Source organism: Bos mutus, chromosome 22, assembly GCF_027580195.1.
Source record: "Bos mutus isolate GX-2022 chromosome 22, NWIPB_WYAK_1.1, whole genome shotgun sequence".
NCBI classification, from domain to species: domain Eukaryota; kingdom Metazoa; phylum Chordata; class Mammalia; order Artiodactyla; family Bovidae; genus Bos; species Bos mutus.
In genome coordinates, this window is record NC_091638.1 from 17,696,164 (window position 1) to 17,721,409 (window position 25,246).

Here is a 25,246-nt window from a genome sequence, read left to right on the forward strand (position 1 = left end):
CAAATGAAATATCAGAGTCATTTCCAAAGCCAAAGAAAAACATGCTTCACGATAAACAGGCAGCGACCCCATTAAGAGATGGGCAAAGGATTTGAATAGGCATTTCTCTAAACAACATATGTAAGTGGCCAATAAGTACATGAAAAGATGCTCAGCATCATTAGTTACTAAGGAAATCCAAGTCGAAAGCACAGCCCCTCCATGGTGGCTGAAATATAAAAGTCAGATAACCACAAGTGTGGGTGAGGATGTAGAGAAACTGGAACCATCATACATTGCTGGAGGGAATGTAAACTGGTGCAGCCACTTTGGAAAATAGTCTGAAAGTTCCTCAAAATGTTAAACATAGAGTTACCATATAACTCAGCAATTCCACTCCTGGAACTTGATAGCAGTTTCATGCATAATAGCCAAAGACTAGAAACAATCAACTGATGAATAAAATATGGTAAATCCCTATAATGGAATCTTCAGCCATGAAAAGGAATGAATACAGATACAGCATGGATGAACCTTGAAAACAAGTGTGCTAAGTGAAAGAAACCAGTTACAAAAGACCACATATTATATGATTCTGTTTATTTGAAATGTCCAGAATAGACAAATGTATATAGATAGAAAGCAGATTATTGGTTGTCAGGAGTTGGGGCAGAAAAGAATGGAGAGTGACTGCTAATGTACAGGGCTTCCTTTGGGGTGATGAAAATACTCTAAATTTAGATAGTGGTGCTGGCTGTATTGATACAATATTTTGGGAATATACTTCGATATAATATGTCCGAGACTACACTAGAAATAGACTTTCAAAAGTAAGATAACCAGGCAGGGAATTACAGAGCTACAATATAAGGGGATCTATAGAAGGGTAGGGACAGCATTGGTTAGAGAGGTCTGGAAACTTAAGTTTGAGTTCAGGATTGTATGCTAATCAGTCATTTGGCTCTTGGACAACCTACTTCTCTTCAATGTTTATTTCCTCACCTATAAAATGGATGAATTAAACTAGGATATCTTCAATATCCTTTCCAGGTATAAACTTTTGTGAGTCCATGAAGGGCTGAAAATGGTCTCAGGGTCATAGAGGTCTCAACCCCCTGGAAATGGGCCAAGAATATCAAAACTCTCTGTGGAGGGTGGGTGTGTGGCTAGTTCAGGGTGTGACTGCCAGAAGTTTGTTGCTAGAAATTCCCAGAATAAATGGACCCCGAATAAAGGTCAGAAGAGATGTCTGAGGAGAATTAAAAGGCTGACAATGGAGTGTCTCCGCTAAACAGGAGAACGTGATCTGCAGGAAGGTTGAGAGTGCCTTGGTGGGAAGTAGCCTTGTTTCTTAAAGGAGGCTGTCTTCCTCCTTGGCAGTGGGACTCATCTGTCTGAAGGGGGCAAAGAGACAGCTCTCCAACCCATGGACTCATTCCTGCTTCCTGCCCAGGATGGCCCAGGACGGAAGCAGCTTCCCAGGGAGGCGGTCCAGCTCAGACTGGGTCAAGACTGCACCTCTGGCTGCCACACCCCATCTCACCCCACCACTCATATCCAGCCAGTGCCAATCACTTCATGCTGCCCGTATGCAGCGACTGTTCTGGGTGCTGTAGGCGCAGCCATGAACAGGGACCATTAAGCCCCCGACCTCACAGGGGACACTGAAAATCAGCAAGTTAGCAAAGAGGTAAAAAATGTAATTTAGGGTGGTGAAAAGTACTCGTGAAAAAACCAAGCGACCAAAATGTCCTTCAGTAGTTGAGTGGCTAAGTAACTGTGGGACATCCAGATAGTGGAGTGTTATTCAGCACTAAAAAGAAATGAGCTATCAAGTCATGAAAAGACATAGAGGAACCTTAAATGCATGTGACAGAAACCAATCTGAAAAGGCTACATATTTCCAACTATATGACATTCTAACAAAGGCAGAACTATGGAGACATTAAAAAAAAAAAATCAGTGGTTACAACCATTACTTGGGACAGCGGGATGAATGGATGGAGCAGAGAGGATTTTTCCGGCTGGGAAACTGCTCTGATACTATAAGGATGGAAACATGTCACTATACATTTGTTTAAATCCACAGAATATACACCAAGACTGAACCCTTGGGTAAACTGTAGACTCTGGGTGATAGCAATGTGTCAGTAGGTCCACCAATTGTAACAAATGTACCACCTGGTAGGGGGTGCTGAGGGTTGGGGGGCAGTGTGTGGGGGCCAGGAGGCATGCCCAGAGTCTTTTTACCTTCCTTTCAGTTTTGCTATGAAGCTAAAACTGCTCTAAAAAAAGTCTTTTAAAAATTAAATAAAACTAATCATTAAAAATTGAATAAAGATTAAATAAATGGGAAAAACAGGGCAGAATAGAGCATGGGAAGGGGCAGGCAAGATGCCGGGGACACTGATGCATGTGACCGTGGCTAAGGACCTTAATAGCGTTAAGAAGCAGACCATGCAGGGACCTGGAAGCGTGGCCTGCCACGCGGAGGGAAGGAGTCTGAGTCTAGAGGCAGGAGTGAACTGGCCTCTAAAGGCTGGACAGAGGAGGGCCTCATAAGGGATGGGAACATGGAAGAGGAGCCAGGTCAGGAGGGCTTCACAGGCCATCATCGGGGTTCGAGCAGCCTCTGGGGGATGTTGAGTAGGGGTGTGAGTTACACCCCACGCTGGCAAACCCAGGAAAAGCCTGCAGCTTACCCAGCAGTGCTGTTGTCAGCTGCACACATGTGGTGTAAGGTGGAGCTCTTTGAGTACAGGGTATGGATCTTACTCACCTAGCACGTGGAGTAAGGCATCCCAGGGCCGTATGAGGGGCTGATTGCAGATACTGGCCATGTAGAAAATCCCAAATCCCTCCCATCAGTGGCTTTGCTCTCACATCCATTTTTTCCTTCCTCCAGAGGCAGGCAAAGTATTCTGAGAACAAGCTGAAGTGCACCAAGGCCCGGAACGACTACTTGCTGAATCTGGCGGCCACCAACGCGGCTATAAGCAAATACTACATCCACGACGTCTCCGACCTCATCGACGTGAGCTCCTGGGGGGTCTACGTGGATGACCTGCCTGGCGAGAGTCATCAGCTGCGGGAGGGCTGGCCCTTGTTCTTTGCTGACATGTGGGGTGGATGGTGGCCCCAGGAGCCCTGATGGAGGAGACAGGCAGGGAGCATTTGAGAGAGGAGTATCGCCCCATAGCTTCTACCTCCCCAGGTGGGAGTGGGCCTCTGGCAGCCCTTGCACATTTGGGTTGGGAAATTGTAGTTCAGCGTGTACTTTCCAGGCACCTTCCACTACACCAGGCCCTTTACTGGTTTTGGGGATTGAAGGGTAATTGTACACAGTTCATGCCCTGGGGACTTCCCATGATTGTAAAGATGGTTATATGTTCAGCACCCCTGGGGTCCAGTCCTCCAGACATAGGGAAGAAAATAATGAATGAGACAGGATTACGCAGATCAGCTTTACTTGGGGATGTTACGTTGGGAGGAATCAGGCAGTTGAAGTAAAAGGAAAATGGAACACTGGCTCCTGAGCGCCAGCTGTGCAGAACACACCGGCGGGACAACCAGATTTGGGTGGGAATGCTGTGAGCACCAGATTTGGGGCAGCTCCTGTGTCAGCTGTGATGGAGCTGGAGTTGCTTGGTGTGTCTTCATGAAGACAGGTATCCGGCCCAGAAGGTGCTTGGTCAGGCTCTGTGAGGGCATCCTTTTCCTCTGGCCCTGGTGCACCCCATCAGGAAGTCACAGGGTCACCGCTCTTCCTTCAGCTGCAAAGGGACACATTAGTGTCATTATCACCACCTTCGAGAGAGGGAGCTGCCTGGCCCTGCCTTCAAGTGCCCACCATTCCTGCTTCCAAGGCCGGAACCCCCCTTTTTCCTCCCTTTCAGCTTTCATTTGTTTATTTACCAAGTTTTTACTGAGTACCTACTAGCTCTAGGTCTTGAGGTACAACAGGGGACAAGAGCCAGTGGGTTTGTCCTTGTGAATCTCAACTTGCATCACCCTGCTTCTTTAAAGGCAAATGTAATGCCAAGTGGCCAGAGAAGGCAATGGCACCCCACTCCAGTACTCTTGCCTGGAAAATCCCATGGATGGAGGAGCCTGGTGGCTGCAGTCCATGGGGTCGCGAAGAGTCTGACACGACTGAGCAACTTCACTTTCACTTTTCACTTTCATGCACTGGAGAAGGAAATGGCAACCCACTCCAATGTTCTTGCCTGGAGAATCCCAGGGACAGGGGAGCTTGCTGGGCTACCATCTATGGGGTCAACACAGAGTTGGACACGACTGAAGCGACTTAGCCACAGCAGCAGCAGCAATGCCAAATGGCAGGTGTTAAACACTGAGGGAAGTAGAGGGAGATGTGGACCCCTGATATGGGACACCTGGTGTAAACTCTGAGTGGGGAGAACATCAAAGAAGGCTTCCTAGAAGAAATGACCTCTAAACTGGAACCCAAAGGAAGAATATTTAGACAGGAAGAAAAAGGAAGAGGCTTCCAGGCAGATAGTATGAGTGTGTGAAGGCATGGAGATTAGAAAGAACTCGGTGAGTGTGGGGAGCTGAGAAAAGCACTGTCATTGCCCAGATTGTAATCCCACTGCTCCCTCCGAGGGCTTTGGCATGACTTGTGTGGTAAGATTCCGAAGTGCACGAGGGCTTCCGGCATGGAAGGGTTGACTGTGGAGCAGGAGGTAACCTAAGTCACCGTGACGTCCCCTCTCCATATCACCACCCTCACCTGCACATTCTGTATGTGCTTCTTTCCAAGTGCTGTGACTTGGGCTTTCATGCCAGCCTGGCCCGCACCTTCCGGACCTACCTCTCAGCCGAGTACAACCTGGAGACCTCTCGCCACGAGGGGCTGGACGTCATTGAGAATGCCGTGGACAACCTAGATTCCCGAAGCGACAAGCACACGGTCATGGACATGTGTAACCAGGTCTTCTGTCCCCCGCTCAAGTTCGAGTTTCAGCCCCACATGGGGGACGAGGTAGGCTTCTCCCAGGAGCCCCTGCTTGATGCTGCTTCCGTCCCTCTGCCGTGAGCTCCCAGAGTACTGGGGGGAGGAGAATGTCAGGTCAGAGGCCTGTGGTCAAGTTCTTGGCACGTGGGCTTCACCAGTGGAGGAGTTTACCACTAATCCCCTAATCTTGGTGGCTCAAGTCCCCTTCCTGCGAAATTGCAGAACCTTAGCTTCCCATAAAATCCCTCACAGTTGTGTCTAGAAGACCTCAAGGGAGCCCCACACCTACACTTAGACCATCATCTCGCGTTCTCCCCTCAGATGGTCCCGGATCACCCAAGGTGGGGCCTCAGCAGAGCCTCGCTGGCCTGGGCTCCAGTACCCTGAGCCCTCAGCACACCAGCCAGCTGAGTTCCCTTCAGGGCTTGTGCTGCTCACATCCTCATGATGTTCTGGGGAAAAAAAACAAAATGGGAAAAGGCACTCGTCACTAGCCTCAGAGCAACACACTAGTTACCCAAGTTTCACAAAACTTCTTATGAAAATCTCTCCTTGAGCTTTACCATGTCATTCCTCCCTCTCTCCAGGGCTCAGGCCCTGGCCCCTGGAACAACGGAGGACAGCCACAGTGTGGTTTCTGGCTCCCCGTCTCTACTTCCAGGGGTAGGTGCCCAGAACTTTCTCCTAGTGGCCCCATTCCCTTCACCTAAGATATGCCACCCAGGCACGTGAGAGAGGGACCCAGCCAGCTTCTGGATCCAGGGGGGAGCTCTGCTGGGCTGTCACTGCACCTGCGTAGCAGGGAGCGCCCCGGAGGCACCTTTGAAGGTGCCTTTAGCTGGGTCCTCCCGCAGCCCTACTGACTTCCTTCGTTTGCAAGAGATGCCTTCTGCCGGGCTTCCCCACAGCTCCGGCACCATCCCAGCCCCTCGTGTCCAGCCCTTTGACTCATCGTCTGGTGACTGAAGTTGGGTTAAAAAACAGAGACCTGCTGTCTCTTATGAGCTCAGCCAGGTGACACCAGGCAGCCCAGCCCACGGTAGTCAGAGCCTTGGCTGGACTGGGGGTAGGAGAACTGTATCTCTCTCTCATTTTCCTCTCTTCCCCGCTCCTGTCTCAGTCAGCCCATGTGGGGAGAAGGGCAGTGAGAGGGCCGCTGCTGCACAGCTGCCTGTCTGGAGCACCTTCCTGCTGGGCCCATTTCACTGTTTCCCATCCTTCCTTCTTTTCGTTGGCTACTCTTAGGCACAGCTTCCTGCCTGGAAATTAGCCAGTTAGTCTCACTTAATGGCATCATGTCAGTAGTGAGCCATCATGTGCTGCACAATCATAGACCAAGAGTTGTAAGAGGGTAGCCCTGGCTCTTGGCTGGCTCTGCTGTTGCCCAGTACAAGCTGTGTGATCTTGGGCAGGTCGCTTAACCTTTCCAGGCCTGTTTCTGTAGCTGTTGATGGGGACGTTAGTGACAGCCCGGCCCCAGTTCCGCAGAGGGGCCGAGAGCCTGGGGCAACCGCAGGCGGTGGCTGTCGTTTCTGCAGGTGTGCCAGGTCAGCGCCCAGCAGCCTGTCCAGACGGAACTGCTCATGCGGTACCACCAGCTGCAGTCCAGACTAGCCACTCTCAAGATTGAGAACGAGGAGGTGAGTGAGCCCACTGCCCCATGAGGGATTTCATTACAAAGGCCTGGCTGCTCAGGGGGTGTCCACTCTTGCCTTGGAAGATGTGAGAAGTCAGGGTTCATCTGTAAGATGCACAACCATTGAAACCATACCCACCAAGAATCTTTAATGGCATGGGGAATGTTTGTGCATGTATGCTCAGTCATGTCCAACTCTTTTGCGACCCCCTGGACTGTAGCTCCCCAGGCGCCTCTGTCCATGGGATTTCCCAGGCAAGAATACTGGAGTGGGTTGCCATTTCCTTCTCCAGAGGATCTTCCTGACCCAGGGATCCAACCCCTGTCTCTTGCGTCTCCTGTATTGGCAGGCAAATTCTTTACCACTGAGCCACCTGGGAAGCCCAGGAAATGCTTACAGGATGTTAAAGGAAAGCAAAGAGGAAGTAGCACTCTGTGTTCAGTACTATTCTAACCAGGGTATACTAAAGTATGTGCACATATTTCTGAGTGTATTCACAGGAGTAGGAAGAAGACTGGAAGGAAATACTGTGAAATGCTGGTAGTGGTTTTGTCTGGGTTACAGGAATATAGGTGATATCTGTTTTCTTCTTTGTGCTTTTCTCTCTTTTCTGCAACGAGTTTATGTTATTTTTATCATCAGAAATAAGAGTAGGTATTTTGAATCACACAGTGAAAGAACCCAGGGCACACTAAACGTGTCACAGATTCTGAGCTCCGCGGAGCTTCTGTCTCACTGTGGCCAGCGCACCTCCCTGCAGCTGGTGGCGCGGGGCTCCCACCAGGTGGGCACAAGCGGAAGCACCAGCTGGGAGCTCTGTTCTGATGTGCACTGACGCGGCCACGTGGAGACCGCCTGTTCAGCCCTGATGCCCCCACGCAGGGAGGATGTCACCCAACTGGAGGACACCAGGCCATGGGGGTGTCACCAAAGATTGTGGGCAGGGCCATCTGTGAGCAGTGCAGTCAGAGCTGAGACGGGGAGTCGTGGTCCCTGTCTTCAGGCCTCGAGGGGGCTGTCTTGTACAGAGAGGGCAGGTTGCTTTGTGTCTTGAAAGAGGATGGAACCAGGACAGATGTGAACCAGAGTGTAGCTCGGGATGAACAAATCAAGAAGTCCCTGTGGGAAGGTTACAGACAAACTATGAATTTGTTTCTCAAACCTGAGAAGAGAGAGGATATGGACAGAGTGTTTTCTTCCTTTCTTTATGCCCTATGTCTTCCCCCACAGCATCTTAAATTGTCTACATGGAACAGCATGTGCTGTATGTGTATAATAATGTTAATGGAATTTAGGTTGGAAGTCAGGACCACAGAAAGGAGGGTGGAGCACATGTTCCTCTGGGTAGGCTGTTCATGGCCGCGGAAATGCTTAATTTTGAGCCTGGACTTCTGTGAGGCTGTGTTGGAAAGAACTGAGTCACTCGGTTATTCATTCAACGAATCGTTGTTCAGCACATGCTCGTGTTCATGCTGTCGCTTCAGTCATGCAGCCCCCTGGACTGCAGCCTGCCAGGCTCCCCTATCCATGGGACTCTCCAGGCAAAAATACTGGAGTGGGGTGCCATTTCCCCCTCCAGGAGATCTTCCCAACCCGGGGATTGAACTCATGCCTGCCTGCATCTCCTGCTTTGCAGGTGGAGTCTTTACCCACTGAGCCACCTGGGAAGCCCTATTCAGCACATACTATCCTCTAAATGTTGTGTCCAGTGTTGAGTTAAGTGAGTGAATGCGACAGAGTAGAGTACTTTCTCTCATGGAGTTTATATTCTGGTGAGAAAAGGCAGGTGAGAAATTGAAACACAAAAGCAAGCAAACAGTAAATTGAGGACATAAAGTATCAGCCACTAAGTTAAGAATGCGGTTGTGGCCAGGAGGCGACTTTTACGCTGAAATCTGAGTGCCAAGAGAGACTCTGAGCGGCAATCACTGTGCAGGGAGTGTGGATGCAGGCTCTCCCAGGACTGTCTTTGAAACCACCGTCCATTCAAGTTCGGGTCCGCCCTTTAGGCACAGCTCACTGGGGAGTCGGGAGGCTGGGGCCTGTGTGTGAAGCCTCTGGGGATCCCGCTTGGTCCTGGGAGAGGAGTCAGGGGCGTGGAGGACCAAGCACACCGTATGTTTCGGGCTGTCTTCCTCGAGCTCTCTTTTCTCAGTCAGGCTTGTGTGGACTCAGTGGCCGACAGTATGAGAGTTTGTCCACTGAGAATGGAGCTCCCTGTATCAGACTGTCTTCTCCCTGCTCAGGATGGAGAGAACAGGGAGCGCTTCCAGGGTTGTCCCTCCTCAGGGCCTTGCCCCCCAGGAGGAGCTTCTCTGGGGCTGTGTAACCACAGAGAGACACAGACCTCAAAACCTGAGTCCCTTGCTGGTCACAGTGTTCTCCAAGGTTCTCACTGGCAGAAGTAGGCCCATGACATGACTGAGCTTAGGCAACCTGGCTTCTCCCCCCAGCCAGTGCCAGCCTTATTTTCCACATCACCATTAACAGAAGTGAGCACCTTTGTCCAGCCCAACTCCGGGGGCTTTACATGAAGAAACAAAGGAATGATTGGGAAAGGACTTTGCGGTGTCAAAGACGTTCTGAGACTACAGGACTTCTGTTGACATGTGGTGTTTCTCTAGGTTAGAAAAACTCTGGATGCCACCATGCAGACCTTGCAGGACATGCTGACCGTGGAGGACTTTGACGTCTCTGACGCCTTCCAACACAGCCGGTCCACGGAGTCTGTGAAGTCGGCCGCCTCCGAGACCTACATGAGCAAGATCAACATCGCCAAGAGGAGAGCCAACCAGCAGGAGACAGAAATGTTCTATTTTACGGTAAGTGGCGTCCTGACTGAGAACCTGCTGCAGCCCCGCTGGCTGTGACTTTTGGGGAGCAGCCCAAGATAGTGGCAGCCAGAGGAACCGCATGGGTCAGTTAGGCCTACAGTTCCTCCAACATGCTCTTCAGAATAAGTTGTCTGCCTTGGCTTTGTGAAGGGCACAGTGAGCTAACCAGTGGGTAGCCTCAGCCTTGATCTTGTATTGACAGTTATTGCAACTTTCCTGTTCTAGAAACAACACAGAGAGGGTTGTGCTCAGTAGGGTGTGAGGAAAAGGGCTGACAGAGCCAGATGCACATCCCAAGGAACAACCCCCAAGTTAAGTGTATGGTTGTCATGTCAAGTTGTGTCAAATTTGGGCCTGGACTCTGCAAACAAGGCCCTGGGTGATCTTTTCAAATAGCTGGTGAGTTGCCAGCCCTTCATGTAAAATCCCAGATTACTTATATTCCATTTGGCCAGGGAGGAACAGGGATGAGAGGCATCGGGGCTTTGGTTCAATGGGTGTTTAGTGAATATGCAATGTTGGGTTGGAGAGGATCTTCCATCTGACACTGGATCCTATTCCACCCTATTCCTGCCCCAGAGTCATGCAGATTGTGCTTGAACAGCCCCAGATTAAAAGCTCCCTCCCTCCCCAAACAACTGTTTTGTTTGGCTTGTGGCTGGCTATGGACATTATAATGTTTTCCCGTATCTCTGTTATCTTCAAAAAGCTTCCTCACGAGGATTTCTGGTCATTGATCTTAATTCTGTTCTCTGGGGCAACCCAGAGAGAGGCTAATTCTACTTGACAGTCTGGCAAGGTTGCAAGGAGCTGAGCTTTTATTTCTCTAGGCCAAACACATCTACTTGTTTCAATCTGGCCTCTTAAGGTTTTGTTTGGAGTGGCTTCAGCATCGACTCTTTCCTGACCATGTTCTGTTTGTCAGTGCTTCTTCTAAAAAGAGACTCCCAGCAGTGAGTCTCTTCCCAGCACAGAACAGGGCTAAACTTTCCCCTCCCTCCACATTAGGGGCTATGCTTCTCGTTTCATGCATCCTAAGATTACATTCTATTGTTTTTCTTTAAAGCTAGTATCAGTTAAATCTCTATTCTCAGCATGCCACCATTAAACTGTCCTCCTATGGGATGTGTAGGTGATGTCTTAGGTGGATCGCATGTTTATTACCAGTTTGATTTCCTCTTGATGGGTTCAGCTCATGGCTCCACCTATCATGAGCCTTATCCAGTTGCTCATCACAGATGCTGTCTCTTCAGACCTTGTGTCTAGAGATTCAGTAAGTGTGGCTTCTGTACCTTAAAGTTTATTAGTTAGAACAAACAAACAAACAAGAAATGAATTGCTATGCCAAGGCCAAGGCCAAAGACAGAGTTGTTCAAAACATGCCATTAGGCTGATATTGATCCACTAATTAGCAGTTTTAGATTGTGTTCATTTAACCAGTGACAAACCCACCCAGTTTTAACATCCAACTCTATTTCTTGCTCATCAAATATCTGTTGAAAGCCAGTGGTTGATGCATACTCCATTTCCTTGATCAATTTTGTTGCTTTCAAGAAAGAAAGCAAAATGAGACTTAATGAATGAGTCCATGCCAATTTCGGGGGTTCACCACTCCCACTGGGGGCATACTGTGTTTGTAGAGAATTTATGGGTTACAAAGATAAGGGAGGAAAATGGATGGGCATTAAGTCACTTTGGCAGCAGAGTCAAAGATGAGAGTTCAGCCTGCTTGAAATGAAAAGACAGTATCCATTACGGAGGTCATGGATGTTGTACTTTGATTTGAATATTCAAGTTATCAACCTGATTGGCTAGTGCACCTCATGATTTGATGTTGTGACATTATTTAGGTATTTTTAAGGATGTAACTCTCCTTTTAAAGCAAACATCAATGTGAATCGATGGTATTTTTTTCTTCACGCGTGAAGCCTAGGTGAAGCATAGAAGCAGTAAGTCAGGGACCCAGAGCCCCAGGCTGTAATTCACACTAACCAGTGAGTCACCCACCAAAGCACGAGTTACAAGTTTGGGATTAGAGCTCCACCTGCTTGGGGCACTGAGGCAGGATGAGAGATCACCTACTTACACCTCAGCTCTGGCTTTCATGCTGAATTCTTGAACACAGGATAAAATCAGAGAGCGATATTACTGGAAGCATCCAGAGAGAGCCTCTTGGTGAGTAACTATCAAACCGAAGTGTGTTTTTGAATTATGTAAGAAACTTCTTGAAAGCGCAAGTTCCCAGACTGCCACCCTCCCTGAGGTGGCGCCCTGGAAACGTGAGGACACTGGGCCTCTGGTGTCCTCCCAGGGTTAGACTCACAGGAGTCCAGAGCCTGTGGGCACTCTCCCCAGCTGGTGCCTGAACCACACTGGGAGAAGCACCACGAGTCTCCTCATTTTACCCCGAGGAGGGCATGAGGTCCAGAAATGTTCAGAAATTTGATCAAGGTCACACACCGAGTGGCCACCACTCTAAGCGGTTTCTCCCTCTCATAGAAAGACAACAGCGATGCTTCTGTCATTTATCATCTGAGATTGCAGTGAGGACCAAATATACCTGTTTGAAAACCATCCACAGATACAATGGGGATGACTTAACAACCACAAGACGAGGCCCTAGGAGCTAAGAAAGACCAAGGCCAAGAATAAAGAATGCCCAACCCCCAGAAACCCACCGGGGGTGGGGGGCAGGGTTCACCGAGCTCAGTCTTCTCTGGGCGCATGTGGGCCTTCACCCCACACCTGTATTCTGCGGGCAGAGTGATGCTCTGTATGTCCTGAGCTGCCGAGCCTCACCTCTCTGCTCCTCTGTGCTCCATCTGAGCCTCCTGGCTGAGGCATAGAATGGCTTTTTGGTGAGAAACTAGCTGGCAGATTTGGGGCGATCACATCCATCCCTGTGCCTTCCCCCTCAGGGCCTTGGTAATTGCATTCCCCTCTGCTGAGACCCCCTCCCCCTGTGCACCCACGTGGCCCCTTCCTCGCCTCCTTCAGGCCGGGGCTGAAGTGGCAGCTTTGCCGTGAGGTCTGCTCCCACTCCCAGATCCCATCCCTGCCTTGTTTCCATCCCTAGCGTTCCCCTCCATTGACCTATTGTATATTTTACTTACGCTTTTGTTAGCTCATTGTCTTGGTCCTACTCTGCTATGTCAGTGCCGCCAGGTCAGGGGTTCAGCTGAATTTCTCGGCACCTGCTACAGGCAGCTGAATTTCTCAGGCACAGCTGTAAGCACCAGGGATCCAGAAGGGAACTGGTGTGGACCACGCCTATGGTGCCTCATGGCTCAACAGAGAGGGCTCCCAGCCTGTGATTGGGCGACACGGGGCAAGGGGGGCCAAGGGAAGCTGGTACCTGTGTGGAGGTGTGGCTGAGGCCGTGCTGAACTGGGGGCAGGTAAATGTGTTTCTGTTCTGGGTGCCTTGTTCCCTGGACTGCACCTGAGTGCACTGTGTTTGGCCAGGCCCCTGAACCGGAGGCAGCCTGGATCCCAGGAACTTTGGGCAAATCACTTCTTGTGTGAGCCTCGCCTTTCTCATCTGTAAAAAGAAGAAAATCATATCCCCCACAATGGCACCCCACTCCAGTACTCTTGCCTGGATCCCAGGAACTTTGGGCAAATCACTTCTTGTGTGAGCCTCACCTTTCTCATCTGTAAAAAGAAGAAAATCATATCCCCCACAATGGCACCCCACTCCAGTACTCTTGCCTGGAAAATTGCATGGATGGAGGAGCCTGGTGGGCTGCAGTCCATGGGGTCGCTGAGAGTCGGACATGACTGAGCGACTTCACTTTCACTTTTCCCTTTCATGCATTGGAGAAGGAAATGGGAAACCACTCCAGTGTTCTTGCCTGGAGAATCCCAGGGACGGGGGAGCCTGACAGGCTACCGTCTATGGGGTCACACAGAGTCGGACACGACTGAAGTGACTTAGCAGCAGCAGCAGCAAGTGCAGTTTGGGTTATTTTAATTGGAACGTCTCCAGAGGCCTGCAGTGCCCTTCCTCCTTCAGTTCTCAGCCAGATGAAAGAAGACGTGTTCTGAGGCTCCTCTCTGACAGATCCAATAACACGCTCTTGCCTCGGCTACATGCCCTTGGCCCAGAAGCACAGAGGAACTTTGATCGCTAAAAAAGCCCTCTGCCCCAGCTCCTGCCATCCTCACGTGACAAAAGCCCCTTTTACTTTGCCCATCCCCTACCTCCACCACCTCTCTTTGTGTTCTGAAACTGACCTGAAATGTTTCATAGGACTGGGCAGCCACGCTTGACAGAGGTGGGGACCTGATGGAACTGATGCGGAGACCCCTCCCTGCTTCACCCATGCCTGGGGCCTTGAGGGTGGCTTCCCACCCCGAGGTCTGTTACAGAGGCAGAGATGCCAGGACTTGGCCCTGCAATCTATAATGTCCTTGTGCCTGTGTCTTACAGAAATTTAAAGAGTATGTGAACGGCAGTAACCTCATCACTAAGCTGCAAGCCAAGCACGACTTACTCAAGCAGACTCTGGGCGAAGGTGAGTTGAGCAGCAGAGGCGGGCACTGGAGGGTCCTCCCCACTGGGTCTCGTGTGGCCCCTTGAGCTGTTACAGATGGAGATCCCAGGCACTTGGTAGAATGAGGCCTGGGACTGGGGCCACCTACTGGGACAAGCCAGCTGGGGAAACAGTGTGGTACAGATGCTGTAGTGGGGTCTAGTTTGGCTGCCGAAACTATGGGGCAAACACAAGTCTGAGTTTAACTTGTGGGGAAGAGTCCCAGAAAAAGTGATAATGGGTCCCCAGTAGATAAAGGGTGGGATCCAGGGCACAGGGCTCTGCACGGATGCTTTTTTAGCAGATTCTGTTTGCCAGGAATACTATTGGAATGCCTGGCCAGGATTCTAGGTCCAAGGAGAATTCACGTATGTAAGGCAGAGTTTGGTCCTTGAGGGACCTGGGGACTAGACTTACAACTCCCGAAAAGCTTCCAACGATGGTTGGAATAAAATCCCATCTGCTTCCGTGGCACATGAAACCTGAAATCATTTGACCCCCACGTGCTACCCTAACCTCATCTACTTCTCCTCCACTCCCCTACTGTACTCCAGCTGCACTGAGCTCCCTCCTGCATTTCAGAGCTCATCTAACTTATTCCTGCCTCAGGGCCTTTGCATCTGCTATTCCTGCTGCCTGAAATGCCCCTACCCTGTATCTTTGTATGGATGGCTCCTTATCCTTCAGCTGTCAGCACAGATATCACTTCCTCAGTGAGACTCTGCTGTCCCAGCCTCAGGGGATCACCACCTCTGTCCCAACACTCTCTCTGTTTGATTTTCTTCATCTTGGTTGTCATCATGTGAATTCAACCTCTTTTTCATCTGTTCACCTGCTTGTCATTGATCACACCTCCACACCCAATAGCATTATATCTTCAACCAGAGTAGGAACTTCCTTGCTTGTTTTGCTCACTGCTTTATCTGTAGTGCCTAGGACAGTGCCTAGCTCATAGTAGGCACTTAATTAATAATCACTGAATGAATGCTGAACGATCACCAGAACATGAACTAGAAACCATCCAAGATCAAGGACGTTTCAACTGACAAAAAAGGCACACCCTAAGAATTGAAAATTATATTTTATTCGGTGGAAAAAACTGAGGCCTTAAGCCCAGGATGCAGTATCTTAGATAACTCTGAGAGACTGTTCCATAGAGGCAAAGTGAGGAACCAGGACATTTAGGAATTTTTGCAACAAAGACGAGGTAGTCAGAACACCAAAGGACTGGTGTTAATCGAAGAAAACCTGACATCTCAAGTTAAGGAATTTGGGCTCTTCTATGTATGAGAAGGTGCAAGAGTCTGGGCTCACTGAAATCATTCCTTTGATATGTACCTCAGCTCTCTGGGGCCAGCATCCTGTGTTTTCTCATCCTGGTTTCCTCAGGGTGCACCATTGCAGGGAGCCAGGGCTGGTGGCTGCAGTGTCTGATGATTCAGTGGTGGACATAGTGTTTCCATCCTGATTGCCTTGGGGCTGTCTGTCATGGTTGGCTTTAGTGGTTGATGGACGCAACATCCTCCCTGATATGGTAGGTGGCATTTTTAGTGCACAGGTGGTTTAGAGCAAGTCCTGGTGGCCCTGGAGCTTGGTATGAGGCTTAACTTTGAGCAGAGGAGCTGACCTGGGGCTTCTGAAGCTGTTAGGCCACATTCAGAATAGCCCTGTGTTCTGTTTGGAGAGGGCTGTTGGCTGAAGGATGTGCTCGACTAACATGGAGTCTGGGAAATACGGGGCCAGTATCAGAGAGGCGAAGGGACTTCCCAAGATGTCAGTGCCATTAGATCCTGAGATGACAGCTTGAAGCAGTTTAGAGATGTCCCAGGAGTGTTCTGGGGAATGAATGTGACAGGACAAGAGCGTGTGCTGGGCTGTGGGGATGGTGGGCACTGCTGCTGGGGGTTTGCCATCCATGGTACATTCTCGCCCTTCACTGGCTTGCTCTCTTCTCCCTGTGCGTGCACATTCTAGTGGCTGTGCCTGAGCCACACAAGTTCTGTTCACTCAGCAGCTATCCAGGGGGCTGCCAGGCTCTGCAGGTACTTGGCATGTGTGAGCCCCATGCCTTAGAGGAACTGGTGAGAAATGAAACCATTTCCAGCCCCAAGGCATTTGCAGTCTAGCTGGGAGACAACTCATGAATTCATTAAAGAATTAAATAGTGATAACATTATCACACAGAAATACTGAATAAATTGCCAGGTGAACAATGCAGGCTCTGAGGACTGTGAGTCCCAGGAGGGAGGTTTTACCGTGGGCTCAGGAGAGCAGGAAAGGCTTCTAGAAAGATGAATAACTAGGGCTTGAAGGAATAGCCAGGACTTTGAAACTAATAGCAGTGGAATTTTTTTCAATCAACTTTATTGACATATAATGGAAATCCCATAAGATGCACCCATTTTATGTGTAGACATCAGTTTTGACAAACACATACACCCAGATATAACCAGCACTCAAAAGCTCCAGCCCCAAAGCAACAACCCAAAAGTTATCTTGTGCCTCTTTGCAGCCCACCTTCACCCCAGCCCCCCATCCTCTACTTGAAACCACCTCTGACCTGATTTCTGTCGCCATAGACTAGATTTGTGTGCTCTAGCTGGTGACAGCTGGGAATCTTTTGGGGATGATAGAAACGTTCTGTTTCTTGATTTGGGTAGAGGTTAGACATGGGTGTTTATATTTGACAGAACTCATTGATTGAGGGGAAGAGGGGGAAAGAGTGAGTTGCAATGAGCTTTTTCTTCATTCCCTGCCCCTGCGCCCCTGGCAACCCTTATATTCTGCCCATCCTGACATTTCAGTATTGGACCAGGAGAATGGGGCCATGGGGGACTGTGAATAACACAGAGGGAACCAAAACAGTGAGAATGGAGGGAACGGGATGAGACAGAAAGTCCTAGAGAGCAGCTTGGATGAGTGTGTGATGGAGCAGCTTTCACAGCTTGCAGAATCAGTTTTTCTGGTCATGGGATTGGGCACTGAGGGGTGTTTTTCATGAGCCATTTAACAGAAGGCAGGTCCACGTGAGTTGCTGACTACTTGTGTTTTCGAAATCAGACACTCTGGATTTAGAAAACAAGATGTTCTTTTAAAAAATAAGATCCCAGATGAGAAAGTGCTTCTCTCGAGCTTCCCTGTGAGTGCTATCAGATGCAAGCTTTTATTCCTGCCCCTGCCTGAGTGGCCTTAATGAAATAATAATAATAATTAGTTTTGGTTGGTATGACTCCTGACCCATTTGGTCTTCTAAGTATGTTTAGACTTCAGCTGCATCTTGCTCTGAGATATGATATATGAGTCCTGCTCCTGAGTTTTGAGCCGAAGAGCAACAAAAAACAAGAAATGCAACTTCAGAAGTACAATGGCAGCTAAAAAAGAGCCATCCAGAAAAATTTCCATAGTCCTGTTTTCTCGTAAGCCAGCAGTGAGTAAAGTCCACTGTGCTGTTTTTGATATCTGGCACAGGTCTTGTTAGACTGGTCAGTTCTGGGGAAGTTTTTTCTTATTTTGATAAACTTTTTATTTTAGAGTAGTTTTATATGTATAGTAAAGTTGCAAAGACAGTACAGTTTCCATATATTCTACATCCAACTTCCCATATTATTAACATCTTCATTTAACATGAGTATGGTATATTTGTCACAATTAATATATACTGATAAATTATTATTAACTAAATTACTGAATTACTGAAAAAACTGAAGCTGAGACCAAATCTTCAGTCTTTTTTGTATTTCCCCTGCACGATAAGGATATATGTGGATTCTTAGGGCATTGAGGGACAGGGAAGAATTTGCACTGACTTAGTTTGATAAAGCTCAGAACCTTCTAATTTACTCCTCTGAGAGTCATCAGATGAGTCCTCTCTACCTGGACATGTTAACTCTTCTGTTCAGTAGAAACTTCTTGTGAGAGTGGGGCTAGAGCAGAGTGACACCTGCATCATCAGCTGTCTTGTATTGGGAGGAATAATCTGGTTGTTTGAAAACAGGTGAGAAATATGGGGCCAAGTGAAATATTTTGGCTAAAAAAGATATAGGCTTTTTTTTTTAAAAATGAAATGTCATGTCTAGTGCCTCAGTTTCTCTCGAGTACTCTTTTGACAGCATGCCTCAGAGAAACCACAAGCTGGAGGAGACTCTAGGTCTTGCAGGTCACCCTCACTTAGAGGCAAATTTTTGAACATAATTGACCCCAGGCATACAAATCAAAATGCTTCTAGGTGCCCTGCAAACTGGCCTTCCTTGTTACAAATGTCACTGCCACATCTTGGAAATAAGAGCGCACACCCTTATGTGCCTTTGGCTGTTGCTACGTCATTTTATTGGCCAGAGAATTCTTAGTTTGCCATCTCTGAGCCTTAGATTTCTGACCTTTTATATTGCTCTGGGTAATCAGTAAGCTCCAGGGTTTACACCTAAGATACAGTGGTTTTTCAATTTACTCTAGCTGCTCAAGGGTAGATGGTGCGTTGTCTATAAAAAGGAGTGAGACATAACCTTTTCAGGCCAAGATTTAATGTCCATTACGGAGCAAAATGTCCACCAGGACCAGACAGTCTGACCTTCTAGAAAATGACTAAGCCACCAACAATAAAGAATATTTTCACAATCCCAAGAGGTCTCAGATGGTAAAGGGCATAGCATTTTTTATTTCTGTTAGAAGTTGAAACACCGTATTTCAAAAGATGTTAGTAAAGGGGTTCTTGAGAGCTGGAATGTGAGTCAAAGCTGAAGGAGAATCAATTCCATTTGTTGCCAGAGCAAAGTCTGTCTTGAGTGTGTTCTGACATTCTACTTCTGAGACCCAGACCCTTTGATTCCTACCTATCCCTTTCTTCCCTCCTGGCCCCTATTTGTCCATTCATCTGTCCATCCATCCATCAAAAGCACAGACTCTGTGCTTGGCTAGAACTGGGGGTACAGTATATATAAGACAGACAAGGTTCCTGCCCTCCTGGGGGAAGAGAGACCTCAAACAGGAAACAAACCATTAAGTAAAGAATTATATCTGTGGTAAGTGTCCATAAGTAGAAAATTTGGGCTGAGATAGAGAATAGTTGTGTATGGGGTTGAGGATCATGGGGCACTTGCTTTAATGTAGGTGATCAGAGAGGTCTCCAAGGGGAGGGGACGTTTAAGCTGAGACTTCAGAGGGGTGGGAATGTGTCTGCCACATGAAAAACTGGGGAAAGAGTTATGGGGCAGAGGGAACAGCTTATGGGAAGGCAGGAAGGGATGAGGTGAGGTACAATGAAGGGAAGAGCACTGTGCCCAGACCACAGTGAGTAGGTAGAGGAGTGGGCCAGTCCGGGAAGAGGTGGAGCCGGAGCCTCTTCCTAGGCCCCCTCTGTCGGTCAGAGTTGCACAGTTAACTACATCCCTAAGGGAAATGACATGTTGTATAGTCAACCCAGGCCACTGGCTGACCCTATCCTAGGTGGGTTGCCATCAGCTCTCACTGGGGGTCTTAGGTGAAAATGTAACTCAAATTGGTGTCTGGCAGGAATTTGCCTCAGACTCCAGACACAGTCAAATTAAGTAGAGCAAATTTTCTTGTTTTACCTCACTTTTCTCCTTTCCTGCTTTGGCTTCAGTTCAACCAGCTGCAGTAACTCTTGTAACTGCTTGTGGCTTTAGTCAGGAATTAAGGAATTGTGTGCTGATTTGCTCCAAGTTTTATTTTCAGACTTCTCTCACTGTCTTCCTCCCCTCATTTTCCTCCCCAGCTCCATTCAGCATTGTTTTCCATACAGAAGCATAAATACTCAGTTCTTTCTTCTAGAAAGTCTCTTCATGTGAATACTGAATGCAATTCTAGAATCTAGAGCAATGTGGTCCAATGTGGTGGCCTTGAATCATAAGTGACTATTGAACACTTGAATCGCGGCTAGCCTGAATTGAAATGTGCAAAATGAGCATCAGATTTCAAAGAATTAGTACTATACACATATGTTTAATATATAACCTGTAATGGGCTTCGCAGGTGCCAGTAGTGGTAACCCGTCTGCCAATGCAGGAGACATAAGAGACTCAGGTTCGACCCCTGGGTTGGGACGATCCCCTGGAGGAGGGCATGGCAACACACTCCAGTATTCTTGCCTGGAGAATCCTCATGGACAGAGGAGTATGGTGGGCTAAAGTCCATAGGACAGCACGAGTCGGACACAACTGAAGCGACTTAGTACACATGCCTGCATATACCTATAACATCTTATTAATTTTTTATATTGACACATATTTAAATAACATTTTGACATAAGTTAAATAAAATATATCATTAAAATTAATCTCACCCATTTCTCTTTAAGTTTTGTAATGTGGCTACTAGAAATTGCGGCTTGCATTTTATTTCCATGGGGGCAGCGCTGACTTAGAGGTTCTCTATTGCACCACAAAAAATAATGAATTACTCAGTCATGCTATGGATGAACTTCAAAAGCCTAGTTATGTGAACAATAAGAAATAAAATATATGTGAACATGGCCCTACAAATAGGAGGCACGGAGGATTTAATAAGACTCAGTTCTTCCCAGCAGACCACACCTTAGGCATAATTAGATTTCCCATTTCATAAATAATTAAGTTCAAGTGTGAGTTGTTTCATGTTTTTAGAAAAAGACGAATGTGCACCGGTCAAAAGTAAAATAAACAAGCAAGCAAAAACGAAAACAAAACCAACAATTAAACATTAATGTACACTTTTCTTTCCAGGCGAGAGAGCGGAATGCGGTACAACCAGGTAAGAGCCGGGGATCCTGTTTCCTGCACCAGCCGCCTGAGGTGGGGAGCGGGAGGAGACGGGAGGCGCAGGAAGGGAGGGGAGGGCGAGCACAGTGCTGGAGCAGGAGCAGCACAGTCTTAGGGAGCAGCACCTTACCAGTGCCCCCACGGGGGTGTGACTGTGCTGAGAGGGGAGGCAAAGGCCTTTGGCTGCTCTGCTCATTCCAGCTTTAGACTGTGACAGGAAGGGAGACTTTCAGAGCTGCTCTGGGCGGTGGGTGTGGTCCCTCGGCGGCGCTATCCATCAGGTGGGAGGAGGGGACCGTAATAGATATTGCAGAGTGTTGAGGGCAGCCAGAAGCCGGAGGCGTTCAGGTTGCTGTCCACCTGTCTCCCCATCCGTTCTATGGCTGCTGAGCAAACTGCCGAGGAGGGTTGGTGGGGAGGTGCGGGGCGGCACGCAGTAGCCCGGGGTCCGGGTTTGCCAAGGCTCTGGGTTGGGCTGGAATCCCGTAGCAGCACCGCCGGGCACACGCATGCGCATATTCACACTAGCGCACAGAGCTCCCGCTGCTGCCCGCACTGGCTTCCGACTTCACCGCACTGGGATGGACTGGTGGCGGAGCCCCTTGCTCGGGAAGTAACAGTGGACAGCTTCGCTTTGTCTCCAGCTCGCTCACCATTACCCTCTGCGCTTTCCCTGAGCAGACCAGAGCCAGTGAACACTTTCACTCAGCAGCGGATAGCTGAGGGTCTGACTTCAGGACTGGACCTTTCCTTTACCTGCAGAGAATTTAGGTCCCTAAGCAGCCCCATCGCTGCCTGGGTACCTTAGAGCCCATCCGTTTTCCCGTCTCCAACAATGCCTGTCCCACCGCCCAACATGAATTTAGCCGGTGGCCTCAAGGCCTGCACTTTTCCATCATGTGACCACTGAGGTCTGGTTTTTGCCTTATTCTGGGCCCAGTGACCCAGTGACATCCTTTCCCCACAAGTTCTTCCCAGTGGCTGGGAATCCTGGAAAGCTGTCCTATTTGGCAACAAGAAGGATGAACCCTCAACTCCCTCCTCATCTGGAAGGGAGTTGCTGGGAAGAGGCTTGGAAAGCTCTGGGATTTTCAGTTTACTGAGCCCAGGGTCGAGGAGACCAGGGACTCTCCAGAAGCTTAGTCTGTGCAGCTGTTCCTCTAGGATCCGGCAGTCTGGGAACACTGGGATGATTCGTGATGCCAGGGGAGGCTTTCCCAGCATGTGGGCCAGCAGATGTGCAGGCTTACTTTCTAAGAATCTTTTAGAAACAAATTCCTTTTTAAAAAATGAATGAATTAATTAAATTTATGGCAAGTGTTGCCTTTTAAAAAATATATATTTATTTATGCAGGAGAGTGTTGTCCTTTAAAAAAATTTTTTTTAATTTATTTGTTGCAAGAGAATGTTGTCATAGTCCCCAAACAACAGAAGCTACATTTTACACCAAAGTCTGCAAATAGTGCAACAGATGGGGGATGAATTGAGCCATCCCTCACTTCTTCCTAATTCCTAGAACTCATGCGGGAATAGTGGTTCCAGCAGATTGTAGGAGAGATCTGTCATCAAACCCTTGGCGAGGTCCCAGGGTGTTCCTTAGAGAAAAGTTGAGGGGTTTTGCTTTTTTTAAAAAATAAAGTCCCCTGAGATGTTTTCTTCCACACCCTCATGGACCTAGGGCCTGGGAAATCCAAGCTAGGATTACAGACCTCCCACTTAGATACACTGTACTATACTGTACTAAGCTGTAAATCCAGATATCTACACTTTGGCCCTTGGCCAAGGTCAAAGGCAACTCTCTTAGTAAACTAAAAGCTTCCTCTTCTAAAAATCATTTTTAACTTATCATAGAGTGCATTGCTAACTTGGAAGTATTTTTGAAATTAATCTTAAATGCCCTGGGTGAGCTGTTTCTATACTGTGGCCCTCTCTGTCTCCCATAGTTTCTTGTCAAAGGTCAGTGTCATTTTGGATGATTGGTTGAGCAGATCTTCTCAACAAGCTGCCGCTGGCCTTGTAGAGATAGACCAGTTTTGCACATGTGCCAAAACACGTTGTATTTTTTTCTCACACTTTAGAATGTTATCTTAGAATAGCCCCAATTCATAATAACCCTGTAATTAGCATCTTTGAGCAAACTCCGGGAGACAGTGAGAGACAAGGAAGCCTGATGTACTGCAGTCCATGGGGTCTCAAAGAGTCAGATACTATTTAGTGACTAAACAATAACAAAATATTAGGCTGACCAGATACAATAATGCACTTGAAAGGTATATGGTAAATGGCAAATCCAAATGCAAACCTAAGATTTGATTATGGTTTTTCAAACCATTGACTGGCTTCCCTAACCTAGAACTTTCTCCAAGTCTGAATTAGTGGTGGAACCATTTGAGATTTATCCACACAAATGCAACCCCATGCACACCCATGCACAGCCTCCAAGAGCCTGACCACCATCCAACTATAATATTGCCGCCATTTTGAATTTTGACTCCCACGTCTGTGAGGTTGTCTAGGAAAATCACCATCCTTTTGATCACAGAATAATTTTGAGGCCAAGTTCTGTGTTGCTAATGTGTGTTAATTTTCATCTTGGTTGAAAGGCAGAAAGGGACATTGGTCTCTGGTTTCTCTTTCTTCCTCTCCGTGGCTTTCTCTGTTCCTGTTTTCCCTGCCTCTCTCTCTCTTTCTTTTTTTGCTCGGCTACTGAGCAGCAGAAGAGACGGAAGGCTTAGGCTGCCCCACTTTCCTTGGCTGAGCTGCCCCTCTGCTCCCCACTTTGCGCCCCACCCAGCACTTCAGTAAGTCGGTATCAATTTGATGTGATGCAAAGTTGGGATAGCTACGTTTCCTTGTCAGAGATTCTGCTCCGTGCACAGAGCACCACACTAAAGGAAGAAATCCTGATGTGATTCCAACAGTCCTTTGCTTTCTGGATTGGGCAGGAGAAATTTTATAACTCACAGGAAAAAAAATTCCTTAGGACTTAACTTTATGAAATAAATTTTAAAGGCATCTTAGACTTTTTTTGGTATTGGTGTCTAACACCTGCATTGAGTCTCTACTCCTGTTGACCATGAGAGTTTAATAGATAATTTAATGCTATTGCTGGGTGTTCTGTGGTAAAACCCATTTCCTCATGTCCATACTCACACCAGAACCTGGAATAGGAAGAGCTGAATTCTTTTCCTGTGACCTTGGGCAAGTTTCTTAATCTCTCAGTGGCTCATTTGCCTTATGTTTAAAGTAGGTTTAATAGTTCTTGCCTACTTCTCAGGGTTGTTGTGAGGATAACATGCAGTGTAAGATAATGAAATGATCAGACAACATTCAAAAACAGAAACCCAATCACCATGGAAACAAGGTGGCTCAGCTGCTACCCTCCAGTTATTAAACGTAAAACCTATGGCCCCCTGTCACATTTCTGGCACTCTCTTTGGCATATGTAAATTCAAAAGCAGATCTAGCATAAGAAATACTCACTCTCACATGCCCTTATCCTCAAAAAAATAAGTACCTTGTGAAAAAGAAATGACATGGACTTAGCTAACCAAATTGACATAGATCCAAGATGGGCTCAAAATAACCTTGCCTGTTGTTTCTTTTCGAAGTTTTGATCTGTGCTGTTATTTTTGGTTCCAATGTTTGGGTGGCATGAGATTTGGATTCCACTGTGTCTTTGCCCATGCATGTCCTGGAGCTAGCAGTATTTGCTCAGTATTCAGACACCAAGAGGAATCTGATCTGAGGTCCCTTGATGGTGGGGCTGCTGAAGCAGACAGGCGAACAAGGCCAGTGAGCAAGGCAGCATGAGTCTATCTCCTTGATGGGCTCCACAGCACGTATGATTTCTTGCCCATTCACAGAAATCAGTCAAGATGTGGGGGGCCCATGTCTCTGTTCATCACACATGGACATTATCTGTGTCAGGCTGGGTCCCCCCTCGGTACCTCCCAAATTATGAGCTAAGCCAGTTGAAAGTGAACTGTGTCTCTTGGTTAGGGGTCTTCCTCCTAACCTTTGAAAGTCCTTTGACCTAGAAGGCTGGCAGCATTGAGTCAGGCCAACTTGGGTGGTGAAAGGTGAGCAAATAAGCCAACACAGGCATATGCATGTGAGCAACTCTGGAAACCGGTTCAGTGTTTGTGGCTGTTTCACTGTTGCTGGTGAACTGTGGTGTGATCGCCCCTCCCTGTGTCCGAGATGGAGCGAGCACAGGGAATGGAGATCCTAAAGTCAAGCAAGACACTTTCAACCCGACCCCCCCAGTCCTCTGCTGGCAAGGGTTAATGGAATGGATGAGTTTGGGCTGGATATGGGAAAGTGCCCTAAGGCTCCATGACTGACCCAATGGGAAAAATCTTGGGCTTAGAGCCAAAGAGGCTGAGTTAGGGGTCTAGCTCTGCCACTTCCCCACTCTAGAGCTCGGTTTAGGCCTCTGTAAAATGGGGCCACACGTGCAGAGTTAAGCTGATGTTAAGCATGACAGTGGATTTGAAAACACTAACTGAAAGTGTACTTGACTAAGGACAGGA

The 25,246-nt window shown here is 48.0% G+C and overlaps 1 protein-coding gene across 2 annotated transcripts in view; it reads left to right on the forward strand.

Moving 5' to 3' along the window:
- Positions 1-25,246, forward strand: part of SRGAP3 (SLIT-ROBO Rho GTPase activating protein 3) — a 246,088-nt gene that overhangs the window by 177,441 nt on the left and 43,401 nt on the right. For both annotated transcript variants that reach the window (XM_005907082.2, XM_070359891.1), the window contains exons 6-11: positions 2,885-3,013; positions 4,760-4,981; positions 6,493-6,594; positions 9,216-9,413; positions 13,857-13,941; positions 20,676-20,703. In XM_005907082.2, coding sequence (XP_005907144.2) covers positions 2,885-3,013; positions 4,760-4,981; positions 6,493-6,594; positions 9,216-9,413; positions 13,857-13,941; positions 20,676-20,703 — 764 coding nt within the window. The remainder of the gene's footprint in view (positions 1-2,884; positions 3,014-4,759; positions 4,982-6,492; positions 6,595-9,215; positions 9,414-13,856; positions 13,942-20,675; positions 20,704-25,246) is intronic.